The 27,949-nt window shown below is 48.4% G+C and overlaps 1 protein-coding gene across 1 annotated transcript; it reads left to right on the forward strand.

The window, feature by feature from the left end:
* The first annotated feature begins 5,076 nt into the window (after positions 1 to 5,076).
* LOC140720475 (uncharacterized) lies at positions 5,077 to 27,772 on the forward strand. Its single transcript, XM_073035325.1, has 6 exons — positions 5,077 to 5,143; positions 8,466 to 8,585; positions 12,173 to 12,289; positions 17,443 to 17,772; positions 23,730 to 24,059; positions 27,513 to 27,772. The coding sequence occupies exons 1-6, from the start codon at positions 5,077 to 5,079 to the stop codon at positions 27,680 to 27,682; spliced, it is 1,134 nt and encodes a 377-aa protein (XP_072891426.1). The 3' UTR covers positions 27,683 to 27,772.
* The last annotated feature ends 177 nt before the right edge of the window (positions 27,773 to 27,949 follow it).

Raw genomic sequence — 27,949 nt, forward strand, 5'->3', positions numbered from 1 at the left:
AGTCTTTTTCCCAGGGCTGAAATGGTTGCCGCAGGAGGACACCGGTTTAAGGTGTTGGGGAGCAGGTACAGAGGAGACGTCAGAGGTAGGTTTTTCACTCTGAGAGTGGTGAGTGATTGGAATGGGCTGCCGGCAAATGTTGTGGAGGCGGATACGATAGGGTCTTTTCAGAGACTTTTGGGTAGGTATATGGAGCTTAGAAAAATAGAGGGCTATGGGTAAGCCTAGTAATTTCTCGAGTAGGGACATGATTGACACAACCCTATGGTCCGAAGGGTTTATATTGCGCTGTAGGGTTATTTTCTATGTTTTATGTGTTTTTCTATTAGATAACACCTGAGCTAGGGGACACTGCTAATAGTCTTACCATTAATGCTATATACCTAAGGCTCCTGTACCTGCTTCCTGTTGGTTGATGGGTAATATCTGTTCCCGAACCTCGTGTTGTGAGTCCTGAGGCTCCTGTACCTCCTACCTGGTGGTTGAGGAATAATAACTGTTGTTCAACCTGGTATGTGTCCTGAGGCTCCTATACATCCCTCCATCCCTCCTGATGGTTGAAGGTTAGTAACATTTCCTGAACCTCGTGGTTTGTCACTTGAGGCTCCTGCACCTGTTCCCGATGCTTGAGGGATAATAATCGCTCCTGAACCTTGCGATGTGTGTCCAGAGGCTTCTGTAACTCCCTCCTGATGGCTGAGCGGCAGTAAGTGTTCCTGAACCTGGTGGTGTGGGTCCTGAAGCACCTGTACCTCCTTCCCGATTGTTAAGCGGTAATAGTCGTTCGTAATCCTGGTGGTGAGGCTTCTGAGGCTCCTGTACCCTCTTACTGCTGGTTGAGGGGAAATAACTGTTCCAGAGACCGGTGGTGGTGAATGGCCTGAAACTCCTGTATCATCTTCCTGATGACTGAGAGGTAATCACTGTTTGCGAACCTGATGGTCTGGGTCCACAAGGCTTCTGTACCTCCTTTCTGATGGTGGATGATTAGTAACTGTCCCTGAACCTGGTGGAGAACGAGCAGAGGATCCTGTAACTCCTACTAATTGTTGAAGGGTATAGCTATTCCTGAACCTGGTGGTGTTGGTCCCGATGCTCCTGCACCTTCCTCCTGATGGTTGAGGGGCAGTGACCATTTCTGAAACTGGTGTGAGTCCTGAGGCACCTGCACTTCCTTTCTGATGGCTGAGGGTTAATATCTGTCCCGAACCTGGTGGTTTAGGTGCTGAGGCTCCTGATGGTTGAGGGTGAATATTGAGGGGAATTAACTGTTCCTGAACTTGGGGTTGAGTCTTGAGGTCAAATATCTACAGAGACCGATTCTGCGAAATCTGGATGGTTACAGGGTAATCTCCCTTCAGTGAGGGTACTCGTGACTATTTACATCAGAAACGACATGATGTCTCCCTGTAGGTTCAGAATTTCTTTGTCAGCAAAACTGAAACGGTCACTCACTGTTCTCTGTTCCACATTTACAGAACAAACTTGTTGACAGGGATGGATCAACAGGAAAGGCGCTTGTTATTTTATATCAACGGTGGCCAAACCTCACGGTGAGGCGAAGAAAGAAAGCTCAAACAAGGATTTAAAGCGGCTGGAAATTAGTTCAATCGAGGAAGAGGTTTGTGCCAGACCATGTGAGGATGACTCCACACTGTCCGGGGCCTGACAAAGTGAATCTCCCTCCACACCGTCCCATCACACACTCCCGGGGTCAGACACAGAGTGAATCTCCCTCCACAGCGTCCCATCACACACTCCCGCGGTCAGACAAAGACTGAATCTCCCTCCACAGCGTCCCATCACACTCTCCAGGGGTCAGACACAGAGTAAAGCTCCCTCCACACCGTCCCATCACACACTCCAGGGGTCAGACACAGAGTAAAGCTCCCTCCACACCGTCCCATCGCACACTCCCGGGGTTAGACACAGAGTGAATCTCCCTCTGCACCGTCCCATCACACATTCCCGGGGTCAGACACAGAGTGAATCTCCCTCTGCACCGTCCCATCACACACTCTCGGAATTTGACACAGAGTCAGGCTCCCTCCACACGGTCCAATCACACACTCTCGGGGTCAGACGAGGGAATCTCCCTTCACACTGTCCCATCACAGACTCTCGGGGTCAGATACAGAGCAAAGCTCACTCCACACTGTCCATTCACACACAACCGGGGTCATACAGTATGAATCTCCCTACGCACCGTCCCATCACAAACCCCCGGGACGTGACAGAGAGTCCTTCAAACCGACTCTGCATACACTCCCGGGGTCAAACACTGAACGAACCTCCCTACACTGCATCCCACTACACACAGCCGGGGTCAGACAAAAGTAAATCTCCCTCCACAGCGTCTAATCACACAATCAAGGGATCAGACACAGAGTGAGGTTCCCTCCACACTGTCCAATCAGACCCACCCGGGGCCAGACATGTGGTGAATCTCCCTCCCACCGTCATATAACCTACTCCTGATGTCCGACATAATCTCCCATTACTAATCTAGAATTGTTGGGGGGTTGGAACCGAACTGAAGTGACTATGGAAGAGGAGGTTGGCTTACGGATAGACAAGGCTTACTGAGAAAGTAAGGAGGCCTGGGATCCAAGAGGACATTGTTTTGTGGATCCAGAACTGGCTTGACCACAGAACGCAAAGAGCAGTTGTATCCGGGTCATGTTCTGCTTGGATGTCTATCACCAGTGGAGTGTCTCAGGGATCTGTTCAGGGACTCTTACTCCTCGTGATTTTTATATATTTTTATATATAACCTGGTGAGGAAGTGGAGGGATAGTTTGCTGATAACTTATGACCACACTATGACACAAATGAACAACTTCACACTTATCTGGGTTGAACTCCTTCTACCACTTCTCAGCCCAGTTTTGCAACCTATCAATATCTCGCTGGAACCTATCACAGCCCTCCACATAATCCACAAAACCTCCAACCTTAGAGTCATCTGCAAACCTACCATCCCATCCCTCTACTTCCTCATCCAGGTCATTTTTAATAGTGCAAACAACTTTCCTGCTTCTATCTTATCTATCACCTTTTATTATTTTATCTATTTCTGTTTATCAGGAACTTAGTAAAATAGAAGGCCATACGTAAGCCTGGTAGTTTCTGAGGTAGGGACCTGTTCGGTACGACATTCTGAGCCGAAGGGCCTCTATTTATCTGCAGGCTTTCAGTGTGGTCATGTTTCTAAAGGAAAGTGTAAGCCAGTTACCCGACCCACAGTGGTTTGGAGAGTGTTGGAGTCTATTAATATAATTCAGGCACTTGCTGACACATGATAAAATATGTCAACGTCAGCTTGGTTTCTGTGAGGGGAAATCTTGCTGACAAATCTGTTAGAGTTCTTTGAGGAAGTAACCAGCAGGGTGACTAAAGCACAGGCAGTGGATGTCATTTACTGGACTTCAGAAAGTATTTGGTAAAGTGCCATGAATGAGGCTGCTTAACAAGGTAGAATCCTGTGGCGTTACAGGAAAGAGACTGGCATGGATAGAGGAATGCCTGACAGGCAGGAGGCAGCAAGTGGGAATAAAAGAGGCCTTCTCTGGTTGGCAGCCAGTGACTAGTGGAGTTACTCAGGGGGTCAGTGTTGGGACCGTTACTTTTCTCATCATTTGTCAATGATTGAGTGGAATAGATGGCTTTGTGGCAACGTTTGCGGATGAAACGAAAATAGGCGTAGGGGTCAATTCCATCGTCAAAATCCTAGAACAATGTTGCTTTCTAAACGTCTCTTAAAAGTCCCCATTAGATCCGCCTCGACCACCATTGCTGGAAGTACAATATCGCTCTGTGGCAATCCATAGTCTCTGTGTGAAAATCATGGCTCCGACAACCCCTTGTGCCATCATCTAAGCGCCTTCAAAATATGACCAAGCCCCTCGAGGACGCTGGGAGAGAGAGAGAGAGATGGGGGAGAGCTGAGACAGAAAGAGCGGGAGAGGGAGTGACTGTGTGAGTGTGTGTCTGTGTGTGTATGTGTGTGTGCGTGTGTGTGTGAGAGGTAGGGAGAGAGAGAGAGAGAGAGAGAGAGAGAGAGAGAGAGAGAGAGAGAGAGAGAGAGAGAGAGAGAGAGAGAGAGAGAGAGAGAGAGAGAGAGAGAGAGAGAGAGAGAGAGACGGAATACGGAAGAAAAGAGAGAGCGCGCCACTGGACTCTGTCCACCTCTCTCCGAGGGAGGTGACTCTTTCATCTCGGTGGATGTGCTGGGTCTTCGTCGTGGGGCCGTGGTTTCTCGCAGACAGAGGGGCTGAAGTCCTGGCGATGGTCAGGAGCTGTGGGCGCGTCCGTGGGTCAAATCAGCAAACAACCGAGGGGTGCAAATCTCCAGGACAATTGAGGCTCTGTCTGAGTGACACAAATCCCTCCGACATTCGCTCCATCCTCTTTCCTGCCCTCGGTCTCTTCTTCCCTTTCCTTTCCTCTATCCCACTCCGATTCCTCTCTCCCTCCATCGACCTCTTTACTTCTCCCTCATCACTCCCCCTCCGATTCCTTTCTCCCTCCATCGTCCACATTCCTTCTCCCTCATCCCTCCCCTTCCTGCACTCTGTTACTTTCTATATCGCTTTCTCCTCCCAATCCTCGTCTCCGCTCCCTCTCACTCAACCCCTCCCTCTCCTCACCTCGTACGCGCGCACTCTCTCTCTCTTTTCTCCCTCCTCCTCCCAATATCTCTCCAAAGCTCCCCTCTCTATTTCTCCCCTTTTTCCCTTTTTCCTTTCCCAGTCTTTATCGCTCTATTTCCCTTTCTCCCCACAGTCCCGACTATCTCCCAGTCACCCGTTTCTCTCCCTCCACTCTCCTTCCCATCTCTCTCCCTCTCCCCATTTCTCCACACTTTCACTGCTCTACCCCACCACTCTAATCATTCTCCAACGCCCCCATCCTCTCTCATCCCCGCACTTCCTACGCCTGCTCTCGGTTCCTCTCTTTATCAGCTGTTCATCTGCTGTTCGTTGGTGTCGGTCTAACTGTTCTATCAACGCGGGCTTCCTCTGACAACGGCTGCTTCTGCTTTCGAGCTCAGAGACCGAAAGAATACTAGACAGGATGGACGACAGTGAGACTTACCTGAATGTGAAGTTCACGAAAATGGACTCACGGTCACCTTCACAAGGTGAGTGGGTCTCAGAGACGGAGGTAGGGAGTTTCACTCCGTGTTGATCCCGGGAGTGAGTGATGGGACGGTGAGGATGGAACTTAACACAGTGTCTGACCCCGGGAATGTGTGATCGGAAGGTGTGGAGGGAGCTTCACTCTGTGTCTGACCCCGGCAGTGTGTGATAGGACGTTGTGGAGAGAGATTAATTTCGTGTCTGACCCAGGGAATATATGATGGGACGGTGTGTAGGCAGATTCACTATGTGTCTGACCCCTGGAGTGTGTGATGGAACGGTGAGTAGGGAGATTCACTCTGTGTCTGACTCTGGGAGTGTGTGACAGGACGGTGTGGAGGGAGATTAACTCTGTGTCTGACTCCGGGAGTGTGTGACAGGACGGTGTGGAGGGAGATTCACTCTGTGTCTGACTCCGGGAGTGTGTGATGGAACGGTGAGTAGGGAGATTCACTCTGTGTCTGACTCTGGGAGTGTGTGACAGGACGGTGTGGAGGGAGATTCACTCTGTGTCTGACTCCGTGACTGTGTGATGGAAGGTGTGGAGGGACCTTCACTCTGTGTCCGACCCTGGGAGTGTGTGATGGGACGGTGTGGAGGGAGCTTCACTCTGTGTCGACACCGGGATGTGTGTGATAGTACGGTGTGGAGGGAGATTCATTTTATGTCTGATCCCGGGAGTATACGATGGGACGGTGTGCACGGAGTTTCACTCCGTGTCTGACTCCGGGACTGTGTGATTAGACGTTGTGTAGGGACATTCACTCTGTGTCTGACCTCTGGAGTGTGTGATTGGACGTTGAGTAGGGAGATTCTCTCTGTGTCTGACTCTGGGAGTGTGTGACAGGACGGTGTGGAGGGAGATTCACTCTGTGTCTGACACCGGGACTGTATGATGGGACGGTGTGGAGGGAGCTTCACTCTGTATCTGACCCCGGGACTGTATGATGGGACGGTCTGGAGGGAGCTTCACTCTGTGTCTGACCCCGGAAGTGTGTGATGGGACGGTCTGGAGGGAGCCTCACCCGACTTCTGACTCTCCCTGTTCTGTTCTGTCGTGCACGCAACCTAATGTCAAAAACATCTCGTCACCCCGGGTCCGGACAGATCGAGGTCAGTTTCAGTTGGTCAGTTGGTCAGTTGGATAGAGAATTGGTTGGCAAACAGAAAGCAAAGAGTGGAAATAAACGGGACCTTTTCAGATTGGCAGGCGGTGTCTAGTGTGGTACCGCAAGGCTCAATGCTGGGACCTCAGTTGTTTTCAATATGTTTTAATGATTTAGACGAGGGAATTAAATGCAGCATCTCCACGTTTGCGGATGGCACGAAGCTGGGCGGCGGTGTTAGCTGTGAGGATGATGCTAAGAGGCTGCAGGGTGAATTGGATAGGTTAGTTGAGTGGGCAAATTAATGGCAGATGCAATTTAATGTTATCCACTTTGGTTGCAAGAACAGGAAAACAGATTATTATCTGTTTGGTTGCCGATTAGGAAAAGGGGAGGTGCAACGAGACCTGGGTGTCATTGTACACCAGTCATTGAAAGTGGACATGCAGGTACAGCAGGCGGTGAAAAAGGCAAATGGTATGTTGGCATTCATAGCAAGAGGATTCGAGTACAGGAACAGGGAGGTTCTACTGCAGTTGTACAAGGCCTTGCTGAGACTACACTTGTAGTATTGTGTGCAGTTTTGTTCCCCTAATCCGAGGAAAGAGATTCTTGCCATAGAGGGAGCACAAAGAAGGTTCACCAGATTGATTCCTGGGATGGCAGGACTTTCATATGAAGAAAGACTGGATCGACTAGGCATATAGCCACTGGAATTTAGAAGAATGCGGGAGGATCTTATTGAAACGCACAAAAATTCTAAAGGGATTGTTCAGGCTAGATGCAGGAAGATGGTTTCCGATTTTGGGGAGGGGGTCCAGAACGAGGTGTCACAGTTTAAGGATAACGGGGAAGCATTTTAGCACAGAGATGAGGAAAAACTTCTTCACACAGAGAGTGGTGTATCTGTGGAATTCTCTGCCACAGGAGACAGATGAGGCCGGTTCATTGGCTATATTTAAGAGGAAGTTAGATATGGCCCTTTTGACTAAAGGGATCAGAGGGTATAGAGAGAAAGCAGGTACAGGGTTCTGAGTTGGATGATCAGCCATGATCATGCCGAATAGCGGGGCGGGCTCTAAGAGTCGAATGACCTACTCCTGCACCTATTTTTCTATGTTTCTATGTTTCATCTTTGTTGGATTGATCCTGTTTAGGTGACGTGTCCAATCCTGCCGAGAGATGTCAGGGCAAACGTACAGTTACCCTATTGATTCCCTGTTTGAGTATCAGAAGGAGTGAACGCGTGGGAGAGACGATGGGAGGGTCTCTGAAATGTGGTGTGTTCGGTTGGGAGGGTGCCGTGAAGAGTGAACCCCTGGAACGGACGGTATAGAGGGAGCGCCGTGGGATGTTTTGAGGAGAGCGTGCTGTAGAAGTTTCGGTGTGGAGAGAGCGCGGCATGAAGCCTTAACTACTGTCTCCCTTTTTAAATCCCACTCCCTTCCTCTCTTTCCCCTTCTCTCCCCTCCCTCACCTCCCCCACCCTCTCTTCTCTCCCTTCTCTCTCCGTCTCTCCCCTCCTCCCTCTCCTCGTTTTCCCTTCTGTCTCCCACTGTCCCCTTCTCTTCGCCCTCTCTCATTGCCCCCTCTCTCTCCTGTCTCTCCTTTATCACAATCACCGACTCTACCACTGTCGGTCTCTGCCTCGCGCTCTTTCCCTCTCTCCCCGCTACCTCTCATCATTTCCCGTCCGCCCTTCCGTCTTCAAACCTCGCTCTGTCCCTAAATTTGCCGCTGATATCCCCTCTGCCTTTTCCTCCTCTCTATCCACGACACTTTCCCTTCTCCCGACTTCTCTGCCCTCGCTCTTCTCTCTCTCTCTCTCTCTCTCTCAAATGTTCTTCTTTTTTTTCACTCTCCCTTCTCAATCCCCCTCTCTTTGGCCCTCTCTCACACCTCTCCCTGACCTCTCACTGTTCCCGATTCTCTCCCCTGTCCCGCCCCCGTCTCCGCATATCTCTCCCCGTTCTCCCTCCCCAATCTTTCTCTCGGATCTTCCCGCCCATCGCCCCTATCGCTGTCTCCCCCTCTCTGTCCATCGCTCTTCTCTTCTGCCTCGCTGTGTCTCTCCTCTCTCTCCCCCCCCTCCCTCAACCTCTCTCTAGCTATCTCACTCCTCTGTCTTCTCGCTCTCTCTCTCTCTCTGACACCCTCCCCCATTTTCTACCGCTCGCACTCACTTCCTTATCTGCCTGTCTGATTTGCTCTCTCTCAGACGGTCTGAACTCCAGCTACTCAGAGCTGAACTTTCGGAAAGAGAAACCCAGCATTGATGAGGACGAAGATCCTCCCATTTCCTCGGGACCCGGCGGGCCGTCAACCACTGCGGAAACAGGTCAGAGTTCGCAGAAATGACGTCATTCTGGAGGGGTCACGTGTCATACTCGCAAGTGTCCAAGCTTCTAATGCATCTGCTTCGACCACTTCCTCAGTCTCGTTCCATGGACTGACCACAATCTGGTAACAAAAGGCTGACACTCGGATCCACAATGAAATTCCTTTTAGTGAGGTGTTTAAATGATCTAGATGAAATTGTAGATGAGTGGGCTAGAAACATAGAAACATATAAAACATACATCACAATACAGGCCCTTCGGCCCACAAAGCTGTTCCTGACATGTCCCTTCCATAGAACTACCTTTAAACTTCCCTACCTTTAAACTGCATTGGCTTTACCCATAGCACTCTATTTTTCTAAGCTCCATGTACCCATCCAGGAGTCTCTTAAAAGACCCTATCGTTAACACCTCCACCACGGCCGCAGGCAGCACATTCCACGCACTCACCGCTCTCCGCGTAAAAAAACTTACCCTCTGTACGATCTTCCAAGCAGCTTAAAACCATGCCCTCTGGTGCTAGGCATTTCTGTCCTGGAAATAAGTCTCTGGCTATCCGCACGATCAATGCCTCTCATCATCTTGTACACATCTATCAGGTCACTTCTCATTCTTAGTCGCTCCAAAAAGTAAAGGCCGAGTTCTCTCAACCTATTCTCAGAAGGCATGCTCCCCAATCCAGGCAACATTCTTGTAAATATCCTCGCACCCTTTCTGCGGTTTCCACGGCTTTACTATAGTGACGTGAGCAGAACTGAGCACAGTACTCCAAGTGGGGTCTGGGCAGGGTCCTATATAGCTGCAATGTTACCTCTTGGCTCTTAAATGTATATAAAATGATCTGGATGAAATTGTAGATAGGTGCGTTAGCAGGTTTGCTGATGATACGGCGAGGGGTGGTGTGTGGAGAGCGGAGAAGACTGGCAAAGAATTCAGTGTGACATAGATCAGTTATAGATATGGTTTGGAGACCGGGCAGATGGAGTTTAACCCGGACAATCATAAAATGTTACACCTTGATAGGTCAATTGAGAGAAATGACACACTATCAGAGCCAAGACCCGAAACAGTGTTGAAGCATAGAAACATGGAAAACCTACAGCACAAAGCAGGTCTTTTAGCCCACAATGATGTGCCGAACATGTCCTTACATTAGATGGACAGAGGATCCTGGGGTCCATGTTCACAGCTCCCTGAACGTGGCTGCACAGTTTGATGGGATGGTTAAGAAGTCCGATGGCATTACTGCCTTTATTAGTCGGGGCATTGAGTACAAATGTCAGGGAGTTATGTTGCAACTTTATAAAAATCACTAGTTAGGCTGAATCAGGCGTATTTTATACAGTTCTGGTCACCCCATTATTGGAAGGATGTCAGGGCGTGGTGGAGCCTCCGGAGAGTTTTAACAGGACTCTGCCGGGATTCGGTGGCATGTGTTACAACGACCTGACTGATCGCTGGAATGTGTCAGACACCTCTCAGCCTTTGCCATGTCAAGGAATTTGGAATTTGCTGAGGCACCAAAAGGCACTGGTGAGGACACACTTAGAGTATTGCGTGCAGTTTTGGGCTCCTTATACATTCTGACATCCGAGAGGGCTCAGAGAAGATTCACGAGAATGATTCCAGGAATGACAGGGTCGCTGTATGAGGAACATCTGGCAACCCCTGGTCTGTATTCCCTGAGGTTCAGGAGAATGAGGGGGGATCGTTCCGAATGCTGAACGGCCTGAACAGATCAGATATGGAAATGACATTTCTCATGGTAAGGAATTCTAGACAAGAGGGCACGGCTTCAAGACTGAAGGAAGCCCTTTTCGAACTGAAGTGGGAGAAATTACTTCAGTCAAAGGGTGGTAAAGCTGTGGAATTTATTGCCACGAGCAGTTGTGGAAGGAAAGGCACTGGGTGCGTATAAGGCAGAGAGATTTTGGTTCCTAATTATCCAGCGTTTCAAAGGGGATGGGGCGGGGAGTGGGGATGACTGAAAGAATTAGATCAGCCCATGATTGAATGGCGGAGCGGTCTCGGTGGCCCGAGTGGCCTACTACTGCTGCTATATCTTATGAAACATAGAAACAGAAAAAAACCTGCTGCCCAATACAAGCCTCTTAAAATACACTGTCTTATCCGGCTCCACCGCTGTTGCCGGCAGCCCATTCCACGCATTCTCCACTCGCTGAGTAAAAAACTTAGCCCTGACATCTCCTCTGTACCTACTCCCCAGCACCTTAAACCTGCGTGCTCCTGTGGCAACCATTTCAGCCCTGGGGAAAAGAATCTGAGTAACCACACGATCAATACCTCCCATCATCTTGGACACCCCTATCCCCGTTCGCCCCAAGGAGGAAAGGCCGAATTTAGTCAACCTGTTCTCACGAGGCCTGCTTCCCAATGCAGGCAACGTGCTTGTAAATCTCCTCTTCACCTTACCTCTGGGCTCCTAAATTCAATTCCACGATTGATGAAGGCCAATACACCATACGCCTTCTTAACCACAGAGTCTACATGCGAACCCCCTTTGAGCGTCCTGCGGACTCGGACCCCAAGATCCTTCTGATCCTTCACATTTCCAAGATACATAATTAATACTATATTCTGCCATCATATTTGACCTATCAAACTGAATCACTTCACACTTATTTGGGTTGAATTCCAACTGCCACTTCTTAGCTCTGTTTTACATCCTATTGATACCCCGCTGTAACCTCTGACAACCCTCCACACTATCCATAACACCTCCAACTTTTGTGTCATCAGCAAACATACTAACCCATCCCTCCACTTCCTCATCCAGGTTGTTTATAAAGATCACGACGAATAAGGGTCCCAGAACAGATCCCTGAGGCACTCCACTGGTGACCGACCTCCATGCAAAATTTGACACGTCTACAACGAGTCTTTGACTTCTGTGGGCAAGCCGGTTGCGGGATCCACAAAGCAATATTCCTTTGGATCCCATGCCTCCTTACTTTCTTAATAAGCCTTGCATGGGGTACCTTATCAAATGCCTTGCTGAAATCCATGTACGTTACATCTACTCCTCTTCCGTCATCAATGTGTTTGGTCACATCCTCAAGCTCGTAAGGCTCAACCTTCCCTTTACAAATCCATGCAGATTACTCCTAATCATGTTACACCTCTTCAAATGTTCAAATGTCTTCCCTCTCAGGATCTTCTCCATCAACTTACCAGCCACTGAGTTAAGACACACTGGTCTATAATTTCCTGTGCTGTCTTTACTCCCTTTCTGGAATAAGGGAAAAACATCCGCAACCCTCCAATCATTCGGATCCTCTCCCGTCGCTATTGATGATGCATAGATCGTCGCCATAGGCTTAGCAGTCTCCGCCCTCACCTCCCTCTGCAGCCTACGGTACATTTCGTCCGTTCCAGGTGAATTATCCAACTTGATGCTCTCCAAAATCTCCAGCACATCCTCTTTCTGAATATCTGCATGCTCAGGCTTTTCAGCCTGCAGCAAATCATCACTACAATCATTAAGATACTGAAGTATTCATTAAGCAGCTCTTATGGACTCATTAAGTATGTATTATAATCTTATGATCGTATGGTCTCTCCACAGCTGCGCAAGGGCAGGAGTCGAAAGGGAAGATCGGAAATAGACCGCACCGTCTTATCTGCCTACTCAGCCTAGTTACATCCGCCCTCATCGTCATAGTGGCCGGTCTCTCGATCCATGGTGAGTGGAACGGGCTTCGGCTGGAGTCAGACTGTAAATAAAGAGAGTAGAATGAATTGTTATTGCAAAACACCACAGCGACACCAACCCCTTACTGTAACACCGATTAAAAACCCCTACCATAGGGAAGAGTGATGATCATAGAACATAGAACATACAATAGTAAATCACATTACAGGCCCGTCGGCCCACAATGTTGTGCCGACACTCAAACCCTGGCCCCATAAAACCCCCCACCTTAAATTCCGCTATATACCTGTCTAATAGTCTGTTAAACTTCACTCGTGTATCTACCTCCTCCATTGACTCAGGCAGTGCATTCCATGCACCAACCACTCTCTGAGTGAAAAACATTCCTCTAATATCCCCCTTGAACTTCCCTCCCCTTACCTTAAAGCCATGCCCTCTTGTACTGAACAGTGGTGCCTTGGGAAGAGGAGATAGCTGTCCACTCTCTCTATTCCTCTTAATATCTTGTACACCTCTATCATGTCTCCTCTCATCCTCCTTCTCTACAAAGAGTAAAGCCCCAGCTCCCTTAATCTTTGATCATAATCCATACTCTCTAAACCAGGCAGCATCCTGGTAAATCTCTGCTGTACACTTTACAATGCTTCCACATCCTTCCTATAGTGAGACGAACAGAACTGGACACAGTACTCCAACTGGACCAGAGTTTTATAGAGCTGCATCATTACATCTCGTCATGGAACCTTGTCAAAAGCCTTACTAAAATTCACGTAGATCTCATCCACTGCACTACCCTCATCTATATGCCTGGTCACCTCCTCAAAGCAATCTATCAGGCTTGTTGGACACGATCTGCCCTTCACAGAGCCCTGCTGACTGTCCCTGATCAGACCGTCCTGATGAGGTCCTGAATTGTGATTTTCGGGAACTAGGCAGACGTCGGAAGAACAGGACCTCAAGGGTGGCATTCTCAGGATTGCTGCCAGTGCTACGTGATAGTGATGGTAAGGATTGGAGGAGATGGCTGTTGACTGTGTGGCTGAGGAGTTGGTGCAGGGGGCAAGGCTTTAGATTTCTGGATCATTGGAATCCCTTCTGAGGAAGGTGGGACCTGTACAGATTGGATAGGTCTCGAGGGGGAGGAATATCCTTTCAGGTAAGTTTGCTGGCATGGTTCGGGAGGGTTTACAATAATCTGCGAGGAAGATGGGACCCGGAGCGATAGATAAGTGGAAGAAGTGTCTGGAGTAAAGCCAGATCTAACATATAGAGAGGCTTTGAGGAAAGAAAAGCAGAATAAAGAGTGTAAAGGTAGTAAGGTAGACGGGGTAAAGTGTGTGTACTTCAATGCAAGAAGCATCAGGCACAAAGGTGATGAACTGAGAGCTTGGATACTTACATGGAACTATGATGTACTGGCCATTGCAGAGACATGGCTGCAAGCTGAGAAGGAATGGATAATCAATATTTCTGGATATCAGTGTTTTAAAAGGGGTAGAGAGGGGGGAAAGGGGAGGATGGGTGGCATTACTCGTCAGTTGCAGAAAGGTTGGGTAATGTAGCACTATCCTTTTTTGAGTCTCTATGGGTGGAAGTCAGGAACAGGAAGGGCGAAGCTACTCTATTGGGAGCATACTATATGCCCCTGGTAGCAGCAGAAATACAGAGGAGCAGATTGGGAAGATGCAAAAATAGGAGGGTTGTTATCATTGATGATTTTAACTTCCTTAATATTGATTTGGCACCTGATTAGTTCCAATGGTTTAGACGGGGTAGATTTTGATAAGCGTGTCCAGCACGGATTTCTGTCACAGAGTGTTGACCGACTGACTAGGAGGAATGCCATACCAGATCTAGTATTAGGTAACGAACCGGGTCAGGTCACAGATCTGTCAGTGGGTGAGCATCTGGGGGACACTGATCACAGCTCCCTGACCTTTAGCATTATCATGGAAAAGAATAGAATCAGAGAGACAGAAGAAATTTTATTTGGGGAAGGGCAAATATGAGGCTGTTAGACTAGAACATGCGGGTGTGAATTGGTATGATGTTTTTGCAGGGAAATGTACTATGGACGTGTGGACGATGTTTCTGGATATCTTACAGGATGTTAGGGATATATTTGTCCCGGTGAGGAAGATAAAGAATGGTAGGGTGAAGGAACCATGTGTGACAAGTGATGTGGAAAATCTAGTCAGGTGGAAGAAGGCAGCATACATGAGGTTTTGGAAGCTAGGATCAGACGGGGTTATTGAGGAATATAGGGTAGCAAGAAAGGATCTTAAGAAGGAGCTGAGACGAGCAAAAAGGGGGCATGAGAAGGCCTTGGCGAGTAGGGTAAAGGAAAACACCAAGGCATTATTCAATTACGAGAACAAGAAAAAGATGAAAGGAGCAAATGTAGGACTGATTAGGGATAAAGGTGGCCTGTAGGCTGTGGAAGTAATCGAGGTCGTCAATGAATACTTCTCTTCGCAATTCACCAATGAGAGGGAACTTGATGACGGTGAGGACAATATGAGTGGGGTTGATGTTCTGGAGCATGTTGGTACTAAGGGAGAGGAGGTGTGGGAGTTGTTAAAATTCATTATGACGGATAAGTCCCCGGGGCCTGACGGCATATTCCCCAGGCTGCTCCACGAGGCGAGGGAAGAGATTGCTGAGACTCTGGCTAGGATCTTTATGTCCTCGCTGTCCACGGGAATGGTACCGGAGGTTTGGAGGGAGGAGAATGTTGTCCCCTTGTTCAAAAAATGTGGTAGGGATTCTCCGTGTAATTATGAGCCTTACGTCTGTGGTGGGAAAACTTTTTGAAAAGATTGTTAGGAATTGGATCAATGGGCATTTAGAGAATCGTGGTCTGAGTAGTGACAGTCAGCATGGCTTTGTGTAGGACAGATCGTGTCCAACAAGCCTGATAGATTTATCTGAGGATGTGACCAGGCATATAGATGAGGGTAGTGTAGTGGATGTAATATACGTGAATTTTTTCAGGCTTTTGACAAGGTTCCACACAGTAGGCTTATTCTTAAAACCCGAAGGCATGGGATACAGGGATGTTTCCCAGGTGGATGCAGTATTGGATTGCCTGCAGAAGGCAGACGCTCGTGGTAGGAGGAGTACATTCGTAATGGAGGGTTGTGACTAGTGGTATCCCACAAGGATCGGTTGTGGGACATCTACTTTTCGTGTTTTTCATTATCGACCTGGATGTGAGGGTAGATGGGTGGGTTCGCAAGTTTGCAGACGTCACAAAGGCTGGTGGTGTTGTGGGTAGTGTACAGGATTGTCGAAAAATGCAGAGAGAAATTGATTGGATGCAGAAGTGGACTGATTAGTGACAGATGGAATTCAACCCATAGAAGTGTGAGGTTTTACAGTTTGGAAGGACAAACACCATTTACAAAGTAAATGGCATGACACTTGGTAGTGTGGAGGAGCAGAGGGATCAGGGGGTAAATGTCCACAGATCCCTAAAAGTTGCCTCACAGGTAGATAGGGTACTTCGGAAAGCGTATGGGGTGTTAGCTATCTTATGTCCAGGGATAGAGTTTAAGAGTCGCGAGGTAATGGTGCAGCTCTTTAAAACTCTAGTTAGGCCACACTTGGAGTACTGTGTCCAGTTCTGGTCGCCTCACTACAGGAAGGATACGGAAGAATTGGAAAGGGTGCAGTGGAAATTTACCAGGACTTTTCTTGGTTTCGAGAGTTTGCATTATGATCAGAGATTATGGGAGCTAGGGCTTTACTCTTTGGAGAGAAGGAGAATGAGAGGAGACATGATAAAGTTATAAATGATATTAAGAGGAATAGATAGAGTGGACAGCCAGCGCCTCTTCCCCAGGGCAGCACTGCTCAATGCAAGAGGACATGGCTTTAAGGTAAGGATTTGGAAGTTGAAAAGGGATATTAGAGGAAGGTTTTTCTTTATTCAGAGAGTGGTTGGGGCGTGGAATGCACTGCCTGAGTCAGTAGTGGAGTCAGATTCATTAGTGAAATTTAAAAGACTGCTGGAAAGGTATGTGGAGGAATTTCTGGTAGGGAGTTATATTGGAGGCAGGGTTTAAGGATCGGCATAACATTGTGGGCCGAAGGGCCTGAACTGTGCTGTACTGTTCTATGTTCTATAACACGGACACACCCCGAATCCTGATAAAAACACTGCCTTTCCCGTAACACAATCAAGACTCTTGCTGACACCGACACGCCATTCACCATAACATCAACAGTCCTGTTACCGTAGCACGGTCACGACCTTCAACGAGACACAGATACACTCCTGACCGCGACACTGACAGGAACATCGCCGTGACTCACACACATGGCTGTCACACTGACCACAACGTACCCCTCACTAACATCGACATGCTCCTGATGCTTACTGATAAACTCCTCAAGGGGACACCGAAACACACCTCACAGCGACACCGACACGCTCTTCACCGTGACACTGAGGGAGCGTACACCGTGACAACTTCACGCTCCTCAGCGCGATCCGCTCTGCACCGCATGGTAACAAAGACTCAGCAGTCACTTTAACACCCCTTACCGAGACAGTATCACCCTTCAACATAACACCGATGCACCGTTCACTGAAGCAATTACCCACACCTCACCCTGACACAGACAAACCCATCACAGTGATACCGACACCTAAATTCACAATGACAGCGACATATTACTCTCTGTGACACCGACACACACACGGTGGCCATGACATGTCTCTCACCGTGACACAGACCTATCCCGCTCTGTGAGACCAGCAAGCTCCACACCATGACACAGATACTCCACCCACGGCGACAAAACCAGGCCCTCACCCTGACATTTTCCACATCTTGACATCGAGATACAGTTCATTGGGACCCGGTACACATCTCGCCGGGGCACAGAAACACTTATCACAGTGACACCGACACGTTCCTCACAGCACCTCCGACATGTCCTGCACGATACTGACGCAGACCCCCATGGTAATAACAACGAAACCTTCACCGGGACATTGATATACCCCTCAGCGTGACACAGAAAAGACCATCAAGGTGGCGCCGACGCATCTCACTGTGTCACCAGCAAATCGTTCACTGTGACACTGACACAACACTCTCTGTAATACGTTCGGTCGCGTGACGCTGACTCACGTGTCACTGTAAACGCTAATCATCCTTCACCATCTCTCTCAGTGTCACAGATTCCTGAGTCTCAGATCACATCCGGCAGAAACTTCCAGCTCTTTTGGGAAGAGTATCACGAGATGAACAGGACCCAGCGCCAATGTCGACTACAAGTCCATTGGTTAAACTCAACCCTTGAATCCACAATATCGGAGAATTCCCACCTCAATCTCTCCCAGAGAACCTGTCTCAAGAATCTCTCTGCGCTCAACTCTAATCTGTCCGATCTTAAACGAAGGCACAGCGATCTCCGTCACCAGTTCACTGAGATGGAAACGACGTACAGATCTGTCAACGAAACCAAGGCTCAAATCTGTGAATTTTTGACCAGCAGAAAAGGTGAGGCATCATCCCCCTCTTTCACCCGCTCCTCATCACAGAGCAGGCATGGAGAGAGGAAGCGTCACTCTGTGCTTGACATCGGGAGTGTGTGATGGGGCTGCGTGGAGGAAGTTTCACTCTATCACTGAATCCAGGAGAGTGTGTTGGGACGTTGTGGAGTTGGATTCACTCTGTTGTTGACAGCGGGATTGTGTAATGGGACAATATTCAGAGTGATTCGCTTCATGTCCGGCCCCTGAAGTATGTTATTCACCGTGGAGAGGCAGTTTGACCCTGAATCAGTGATTGTGTGACGGGACGGTGCAGCGAGGGCTTCACGCTGTGTCTGATCAAAAGTGTGTGATGGAATCGTGGAGAGAAATTTGAAGTCTGTGACTGAATCCGGGAGTGAGTGATGGTAGCCTGCAGAAGCGGATTCACTCTGTGTTTGAATCTGGGTGTGTGTGATGGTATCGTGGAGAAACAGCTTCAGACTGTGTTTGAATCCGGGGTGTGTGATGGGACAGTGCAGAGGGGCGTTCATTCTAAGTGACACCATATGTGTGATTGGACATTGTGGAGGGAGTCTGAACCCGTGCGTGTGTCATGGGAGGAGGTGGGCGAAACTACACTTTATGTGAGAACACAGGGGTTGTGATAGGACCGTTCAGTGAGAGCTTCACTCTGTGACTCGCCAGGAAGTGTATGATGGGACGAAAGGAGGGAGATTCACATAGTTTTGAACTCGGGAATGTGTGATGGAATCGTGTGGAGGCAGCTTCACTCTGTGTCTGATAGTTTGCTTTGTGGTGTGTTGAGTAGCTGTAAAGGAAAAAAAAACACTCTCCCTCTGAGACAGCGGGAGAGTTTAAAAAGCGAACAGATTTACGGAGCGGGCGATGGAGTAGTGGGAGACAAGATAGGAAGGCTTTGGCTCGAGAGGTTACGGCGGGCAAAGACTGAGGACGAGCTTGCTCCCAGTGAGGTAAGGCCGGGTAAACTCTTTTAATAAATTAGAAGTAGGTAATGGAGGCAGCAGTTAGGACAATCATGTGCTCCGTTTGCGGGATGTGGGAAGTCAGGGCGAGCACAATTGTCCCTGATGACTACACCTGTAAAAGGTGCATCCAGCTGCAGCTCCTGACAAACCGAGTTAGGGAACTGGAGCTGGAGCTGGATGAACTTCGGATCATTCATGGGGGAGAGACAGAAACAGATCGGACTTTCAGGGAGATAATCACTCCTAAGAGTCAGGAGACAGGTAGCTTGGTGACTGTCTGGTGAGGGAAAGAGAATAGTCAGGAAGAACAGAGCACACCTGTGGCCGTTCCAATAAACTATAAGTCTACCGTTTAGGATACTGCTCGTGGGGAGGACCTACCAGGGAGAAGTTCTGAGTTGTCACGTCGGATGCACCAACACTGTATCCTCAGAAGTGAAAGAGGGAAAAGAGGAGAGGAGAAGTGATGGGGGATACAATAGTTAGGGGGGCAGATAAGAGGTTCTGTGGGAGAGTTGGAGAATCTCGGATGGTCTGTTGCCTCCCTGGTGCCAGAGTCCGCGATATCTCGGATCGAGTTCATAGTATTCTCAAGAGGGAGGTTGAGCAGGCAGATGTCGTGGTCCATGTAAGGACCACCGGCGTGGATGTGAAGAAGGAGGAGGGCCTGCAAAGAGAGTTTAGGGAGTTAGGTGCAAAGTTGAAGGACATGACCGCCAGGTTTGCAATCTCAAGCTTTCGACTAGTGCCACGTTTTGGTGAGGCTATAAATAGGAGGATAACGCAGCTATATCCGTGGCTAAGGAGTTGGTGCAGGTGGGAGGGCTTTATGTTTCTGAACAATTGGGTCTTGTTTCAGGGAAGCTGGGAACTGTTCCGACGGGACGGGTTGTACCTGAAGTGTAATGAGAATAAAATCATTTCGGGAAGGTTTGCTAGAGCTGCTCCAGGGGTTTTAAACTGGATTTGCAGGGAGAGGGGAGCCAGAGTGTTCGAACAGATAGTGACGTGGTGGAGGATAAAAGTCATGCGAGAACTGCAAGTACAGTGCATAGAGTAAACCCAGAGCTAACATATAAAGAGGCTTTGTGAAAAAAGAAGCAGAATAAAGGGTGTGAGGGTAGTAAGGTAGAAGGGCTGATGTGTGTGCACTTCAATGCAAGAAACATCAGGAACAAAGGTGATGAACTGAGAGCTTGGATACATACAGGGAATTGTGATGTAGTGGCCTTTACACCAGGGCAGGAATGGATTCTCGATATTCCTGGAATTCAGTGGGAAAGGGGAGGATGAGTGGCCTGACTGGTCAGGGATACTATTACAGCTACAGAAAAGGAGGATAATGCAGCAGGATCCTCTTTTGTGTCAGTATGGGTGTAAGTCAGTAGTTATTGGGATTATTCAATGTTCCCCATGGGATCTGCAGAGATACCGAGGAGCAGATTGGGAGTCAGATTTAGAAAAGGCGCACAAATAACTGGGTTGTTATCATGGGTGATGTTAACTTCCCTAATATTTATTGGCACCTGCTTATTTCCAACGGTTTAGACGGGACAGAGTCCGTTAAGTGCGTCCAGGACGGATTCCTGTCACAGTATTTTGACAGGCCGACCTGGGGGAATGCCATGCTGGACCTAATATTAGGTAACGAACCGGGTCAGGTCACATATCTCTCAGTGGGTGAGCAGCTGGGGGAGAGTGACCACCTCTCCCTGGCCTTTAGCATTGTCATGAAAAAGGATAAAATCAGGGAGGATAGGATTGTTTTTTAATTGGGAAGGGCAAATTATGAGACTATAAAGCTAGAACATATAGCGAGTGTGAATTGGGATGATCTTTGTACAAGGAAATGTACTATGGACATGTGGTCGATGTTTAGTTATCACTTGCAGGATGTTAGGGGCAATGTTTTGAAGTTGAGTTAGATAAAGATTGGTAAGCTTATGGAACCATGGGTGACGAGTGAGGTGGAAAACCTAGTCAGGTGGAAGAAGGCAGCATAAATGAGGTTTAGGAAGCAAGGATCAGATGGGTCTATTGAGGAACGTAGGGTAGCAAGAAAGGATCTTAAGAAGGGGCTGAAGAGAGCAAGAAGTGCGCATGAGAACGCCTTGGCGAGAGGGGTAAAGGAAAACCCCAAGGCATTCTTCAATCATGTGAAGAACAAAGGAATGACAGGAGTGAAGATAGGACCGATTAGAGATAAAAATGGGATGATGTGACTGGAGGCTGTGGCAGTGAGCGAGGTCCTCAATGAATACGTCCCTTCGGTATTCACCAATGAGAGGGAAATTGATGACGGTGAGGGCAATATGAGTGAGGTCCATGTTTTGGAGCATGTTCATATTTACGGAGAGGAGGTCTTGGAACTATTAACATACATTACGACGGTTAAGTCCCCGCGGCCTGACGGAATATTCCCCAGGCTGCTCCACGAGGTGAGGGAAGAGATTGCTGAGCATCTGGCTAGGATCCTTATGTCCTCGTTGTCCACAGGGATGGTTCCGGAGGATTGGAGGGAGACGAGTGTTATCCCCTTGTTCAAAAAAGTTAGTTGGGATAGTCCGGATAATTATAGACCAGTGAGCCTTAAATCTGTGTTGGGAAATCTGTTGGAAAAGATTCATAGAGAACGGATCAATGGGCGTTTAGAGAATTATGTTCTGATCAGCGACAGAAAACATGGCTTTGTGAAGTGCAGATAGTGTCTAACAAGCCTGTGAGGAGGTGACCAGTCATAGAGGTGATGGTAATGCGGTGGATGTGAACTACATGGATTTTAGTGAGGCATTTGATAAGGATCAACACGGTAGGCTTATTTCGAAAGTCAGAAGGCATGGGATCCAGGGAAGTTTCACCTGGTGGATTCAAAATTAGCTTGCCTGCAGGAAGCAGAGTGACTTGGTGGGGGGAGTACATTCGAATTGGAGGGTTGTTACTAGTGGTGTCCCATTAGGTTCGGTTCTAGCACCCCTACGTTTCGTGTCCGTTATTAACCACCTGAGGGTGGAAGGGTGAGTTGGCAAGATTGCAGACGACATAAAGGCAGGTGGTGTTGTGGATAGTGTAGAGGATTGTCAACGATTGCAGAGATAAACATAGATGCAGAGATGAGCTGTGAATTAGCAGATGGAGTTTAACCGGGAGAAGAGTGAGGTGGTACACTTTGGAAGGACAAACTCCAAGGCAGAGTACAAAGTAAATGGCAGGATACGTGGTAGTGTGGAGGAGCAGAGGGATCTGGAGGTACATGTCCACAAATCCCAGAATGTTGCTTCACAGGTAGATAGGATTGTTAGGAAAGCTTATTCTGTGTTCGCTTTTATAAGTCATGGGATAGAGTTTAAGAGTCGCGAGGTAATGATGCAGCTCTGCGAAACTCTGGTTAGGCCACACTTGGAGTACAGTGTCCAGTTCTGTCGCCTCACGATAGGAACGATGTGGACGCGTTGGAAAGGGTACAGAGGAGATTTACCGGGATGCTGCCTGGTTTAGAGAGTATGCTTTATGTTCAGATATTAAGGGAGCTATGGCTTTACTCTTTGAAGAGGAGGAGGATGAGAGGAGACAGGATAGAGGTATACAAGATTTTAAGAGGAATAGGCAGAGCGGACAGCCAGCGCCTCTTCCCCAGGGCACCACTGCTCAATACAAGAGGATATGGCGTTAAGGTAAGGGGAGGGATATTCAAGGAGACTAATAAAGGAAGGGTTGTTTTACTCAGAGAGTGGTTGGTGCGTGGAATGCACTGCCTGAGTCAATGGTGGAGGCAGATAGATAGTGAAATTTAAGAGCCTACTAGACAGGTATATGTAGGAAGTTAAAGTAGGTGTATTTATGGGAGGCAGGGTTTAGGTGTAGGCGCAAGATTGTGGGCAGAAAGGCCTGTACTAAACTGAATTATTCTATGTTCTCTAACACGGACACACACCTAACCGTTATAAAAAAAAACACGGCATTTACCGTAACACATTCAAGATTCATGCTGACACTGACGGTGTAGCACGGTCACGACCTTCAACGAAACACAGATACACTCCAGTCCGCGACACTGACACGACCCTCGCCGTGACACACACCTGCCAGGCACACTGATCGCAACGTTCCCCTCACTGTAATATCGACATGACCCTGCCGCTGTTACTGATAAACTCCTCAATGGGACACCGAAACACACCTCACAGTGACACCGACACGCTCTTCACCGTGACACTGAGGTACCGTACACCGCGACACCTTCACGCTCCACAGTGATCCGCTCCGCCCCGCATCGTGACAAACACTCAGAAGTCAGTGTAAGACCCCTCACCGAGACAGTATCACCCCTGAACATAACACTGATGCCCCGCTCACTGAGGCAATTATCCACACCTCACCCTGACGCAGATAAACCCCTTAACGTGATACCGACACCTAAATTCACATTGACACCGACGTAGTATTTTCTGTGACACCGACACACACCTCAGCGTGACCCTCTCTCAAACACCGTGGCCATGACATGTCCCTCACCATGACACAGACATACCCCTCTCTGTGAGACCAGCACTCCCCACACAAATGCACAGATATTCCACCCACAGTGACACCACCAGCACTGTGACATTTCCCTCGCTTTCAGATCGAGATACACTTCATTCTGAGCCGGTACAACTCTCGCCGTAGCACACAAACTCCTATCATAGTGACATCGACACTTCCGTCACAGCAACGTGAACATGCCCTGCACGATACTAACGCAGACCCCCCATGGTAATAACAACGAAACCGTTACCGGGACATTGATATACCCCTCAGCGTGACAAAGACACTCATCAAGGTGGCGCCGACGCCTCTCACTGTGCCACCAGCACATCCTTCAATGTGACACCCTTCACCGTGACACTGACACAACACTCTCTGTGACCCGTTCGGTAGCGTGACGCTGACTCACGTGTCACTGTAAACGCGAAACATCCCTCACCATCTCTCTCAGTAACACAGATTCGTCAGTCTCAGATCACATGTGACCGAAACTTCCAGCTCTTTTGGGAAGAGTATCACGAGATGAACAGGACCCAGCGCCAATGTCGACGACAAGTCCATGTGTTAAACTCAACCCTTGAATCCACAATATCGGAGAATTCCCACCTGGATCTCTCCCGGAGAACCTGTCTCAGGAATCTTTCTGAGCTCAACTCTAATCTGTCCGATCTTAAACGAAACAACAGCGATCTCCGTCACCAGTTCACTGAGATGGAAACGAAGTACAGATCTGTCAACGAAACCAAGGCTCAAATCTGTGAATTGTTGACCAGCAGAAAAGGTGAGACATCATCCCCCTCTTTCACCCGTTCCTCATCACAGGGCAGGGATAGAGAAAGGAAGCGTCACTCTGTGCTTGATATCGGGAGTGTGTGAAGAGATGTTATGGAGGATAATTCACTTTGTGTTTGACCCGGTGAGTGTGTGATGGGACTGCATGGAGGAAGATTCTCTCTGTCACTGAATCCAGGAGAATCTGATGGGACGTTGTGGAGTTGGATTCATTCTGTGCATGACAGCGGGATTCTGTGATGGGACAGTGCCCAGATAAATTAATTTCATGTCTGACCCCTGAAGTGTGATATTCACCGTGAGGAGACTGTTTCACTCTGAATCCGTGAGTTCGTGACGGGACTGTGCAGCGGGGATTCACTCTGTGTCTGGCATCTGGAGTGTGTAATGGGATTCTTGAGAGAGAGCGTCGGTGTCTGAATCCGGGAGTGTGTGATCGGACAGTGCAGAGGGATGTTCATTCTATGTAACACTGGATTGTGTGATTGGATATTCTGGAGGGAGTCTGACCCCGTGACTGTGCCATGGGAGGAGGTGGGCGAAACTACGCTTTGTGTGAGAACACAGGGGGTGTGATAGGACCGTTCAGAGAGAGCTTCACACTGTGGCTCACCAGGAAGTGTGTGATGGGATGTAAGGAGGGAGATTCACACTGTGTTAGACACGGAATTGTGTGATTGGACTGTGTGGAGGTAGCTTCCCTCTGTGTTTGACAATTTGCTCTGTGGTGTGTTGAGAAGCTGTAGAGGGTCAATCACTCTCCCTCTGAGACAGCGAGATATTTTAAAAAGCGAGCAGATTGAGAGGGGGGAGGTATTTACTTCGGCAGTTTGAACGGGGCACAGATGAGGAGAGGAGTAATGATAGGGGACTCAACACTTATGGTGGGGAGATAAGGGTTTCCGCAGGAGAGATCGAGAGTCTCGAATGGTCTGTTGCCTCGCTGGTGCCAGGGTGCGCGATATCTCGGGTCAAGTTCTCAGTATTCTCCAGAGGGAGGGTGAGCAGCCAAATGTCGTGCTCCATGTAGGGACCAATGACGTGGATGTGAAGAAGGAGGTGGTCCTGCTGACAGACGTTTGGGAGTCAGGTGCAAAGGTGAAGGACAGGCCCGCCATGGTTGCATTCTCGGGATTGCTCCCAGTGCCGCGTTCCAGTGAGGCTACAAATAGGAAGATAATGAAGCTAAATACGTGGCTAAGGAGTTGGTGCACGAGGGAGGGTTTCATGTTTCTGGACAATTGTCCCTCGTTCTAGGGAAGGTGGGAGCTGTTCAGACGGGACGGGTTCCACCTGAACTGGATGGGGACATATCTTTGCCGGAAGTTTTGCGAGTGAAGCTCTGGGAGGCTTAAACTAGATTTGTATGGGGAAGGGGGACAGAGTGTTAGAGCAGAGAGTGAGGTGGTGAAAAATAAAAGGCATGCGATAACTGCAAGTATAGTGCATGGAGTAAAGTCAGATCTAACATATAGAGAGGCTTTGGGGAGAGGCAAAGAGAACACAGGGTGTAAATGTAGTAAGGCAGAAGAGCTAAAGTGCATGTACTTCAATGCAAGAAGCATCAGGAACAAAGGTGATGAACTGAAAGCTTTGATACATACATGGAACTATGATGTAGTGGCCATTACAGAGACTCGGCTGGCATTAGGGTAGGAACGGATTCTCAATATTCCTGCAATTCAGTATTTTAAAAGGGATAGAGAGGAGGGGATGAGAGGACCGTGGCATTACTGGTCAGGGATACTATTACTGCTACAGAAAGGGAGGGTAATGCAGCAGGATCGTCTTTTGAGTCAGTATGGGTGGAGGTCAGGAGCAGGAAGGGAGCAGTTACTCTTCTGGGGGTATTCTACAGGCCCACTGGGAGCAGCAGAGATACCGAGGAGCAGATTGGGAGGCAGAGTTTGGAAAGGTGCAAAAATAACAGGGTTGTTAACATGGGTGACATTATCATTCCTAATATTGATTGGCACCTGATTAGTTTCCATTGTTTAGCCGGGACAGAGTTTGTTAAGTGCGTCCAGGACGGATTCCTGTCATAGTATTTTGACAGGCCGACCGGGAGGAATGCCATCCTAGATATAATATTATGTAAAGAACCGGGTCAGGTCACAGATCTATCAGTGGGTGAGAATCTGGGAGACAGTGACCACTGCTCCCCGGCCTTTAGCATTATCACGGAAAAGGATAGAATCAGGGAGGAAAGGAATATTTTTAACTGGGAAGGGCAAATTATGAGACTATAAGCCCAGAATTTATAGCGGGTGCGAATTGGGATGATGCCGTCTCAGGGAAATCTATTATGGACATGTGGTCGATATTTAAGGTTCTTTTGCAGGATGTTAGAGATAAATTTGTCCCGGTGAGGAAGATAAAGAATGGTAGGCTGAAGGAACCATGGGTGACAAGTGAAGTGGAGAATCTAGTCAGATGCAAGAAGGCAACATACATCAGGTTTAGGAATCAAGGATCAGATGGGTCTCTTGAGGAACATTGGGTAGCAGGATAGGACCGTAAGAAGGGACTGAGAAGAGCAGGAAGGGGTTATGATAAGGCCTTGGTGAGTATGGCAAAGAAAAACCCCAAGCCATTCTTCAATTATGTGAAGAACAAAAGGATGACAGGAGTGAAGATAGGACTGATTAGAGATAAAGGAAGGAAGGTGTGCCTGGAGGCTGTGGAGGTGAGCGAGGTCCTCAATGAATACTTCTGTTCGGTACTCACAAATGAGATGGAACTTGATGACGGTGAGGACAATATGACTGAGGTTGATGTTCTGGAGCATGTTGATACTAAGGGAGAGGAAGTGTTGGAGCTGTTAAAATACATTAGGACGGATAGGTCCCCGGGTCCTGACGGAATATTGCCCAGGCTGCTCCAGGAGGCGAGGGAAGAGATTGCCGAGCCTCTGTCTAGGATCCTTATGTGATTGGATGGCACGGAGGGAGCTTCTCTTTTTCTGACCCCTGTGGTGTGTGATCTCACCGGGTAGAAGGAAAATCATGCTGTGCCTGACCACGGGAGAGTATGATGGGACCATGAGACAAGAGCTTGTTTCTTCGTCTAGCCCCAAGAGAGTGTGACGTGACGTTGTGGATGGAACCCAAGTTTGTGTCGGCCCAATCAGGAAGTGTATGATTGAATGGTCTGCAGGGACCTTCACTCCATAACTGACTTCTGGATCTTGTGATGGGACGGTGCCGAGGTATTTGAATCGCGTGTCTGATGTCGGGATATGTGATGGGACGGCGCGGAGGGAGGTTCACTCTATGCCTGGCTGCAGGTGTGTGTTATAGAACGGTGCGACAGCAGCGACACCTGCTGTCTGATTCCAGGATGGGACTGTGGTGGGAGGTTGACTTTTTCTGATCCAAGTTGTTGCAGTGGGTGTTATGGCGGGATATTCACTGCTTACTTTTTTTTTGTTCTTGATTTGGAGAGCACACGTGTCCTCAGAATTGGATCGGAAACGGAGATCGGTGTTATTTCATATCCTCCTTGGAGAAACCTTATGATGGAGCGAGGGAACATTGTTCAAACTTTGATGCAAGGCTCCTGGAAATAAATTCAAATGAGGAAGCGGTATGTGACTCCTGGGGTCTAACATAGATTGAATCGGTCCACACCGTCCCATCACACACTCCCGGGGTCAGACACAGAGTGAATCTCCCTCCACACGGTCCCATCACACACTCCCGGGGTCAGACACACAGTGAAACTCCCAATAGAAGCAGAATCAGAATCACGTTTATTATCACCGGCATGTGATGTGAAATTTGTTAATTTAGCAGCAGCAGTTCAAGGCAATACATAATCTAACAGATGAAAAAATAATAATTAAAATTTAAAAAAATGCACATTAATCGAAGGGATTTA

Source organism: Hemitrygon akajei, unplaced genomic scaffold, assembly GCF_048418815.1.
Source record: "Hemitrygon akajei unplaced genomic scaffold, sHemAka1.3 Scf000043, whole genome shotgun sequence".
Classification (NCBI taxonomy): Eukaryota; Metazoa; Chordata; class Chondrichthyes; order Myliobatiformes; family Dasyatidae; genus Hemitrygon; species Hemitrygon akajei.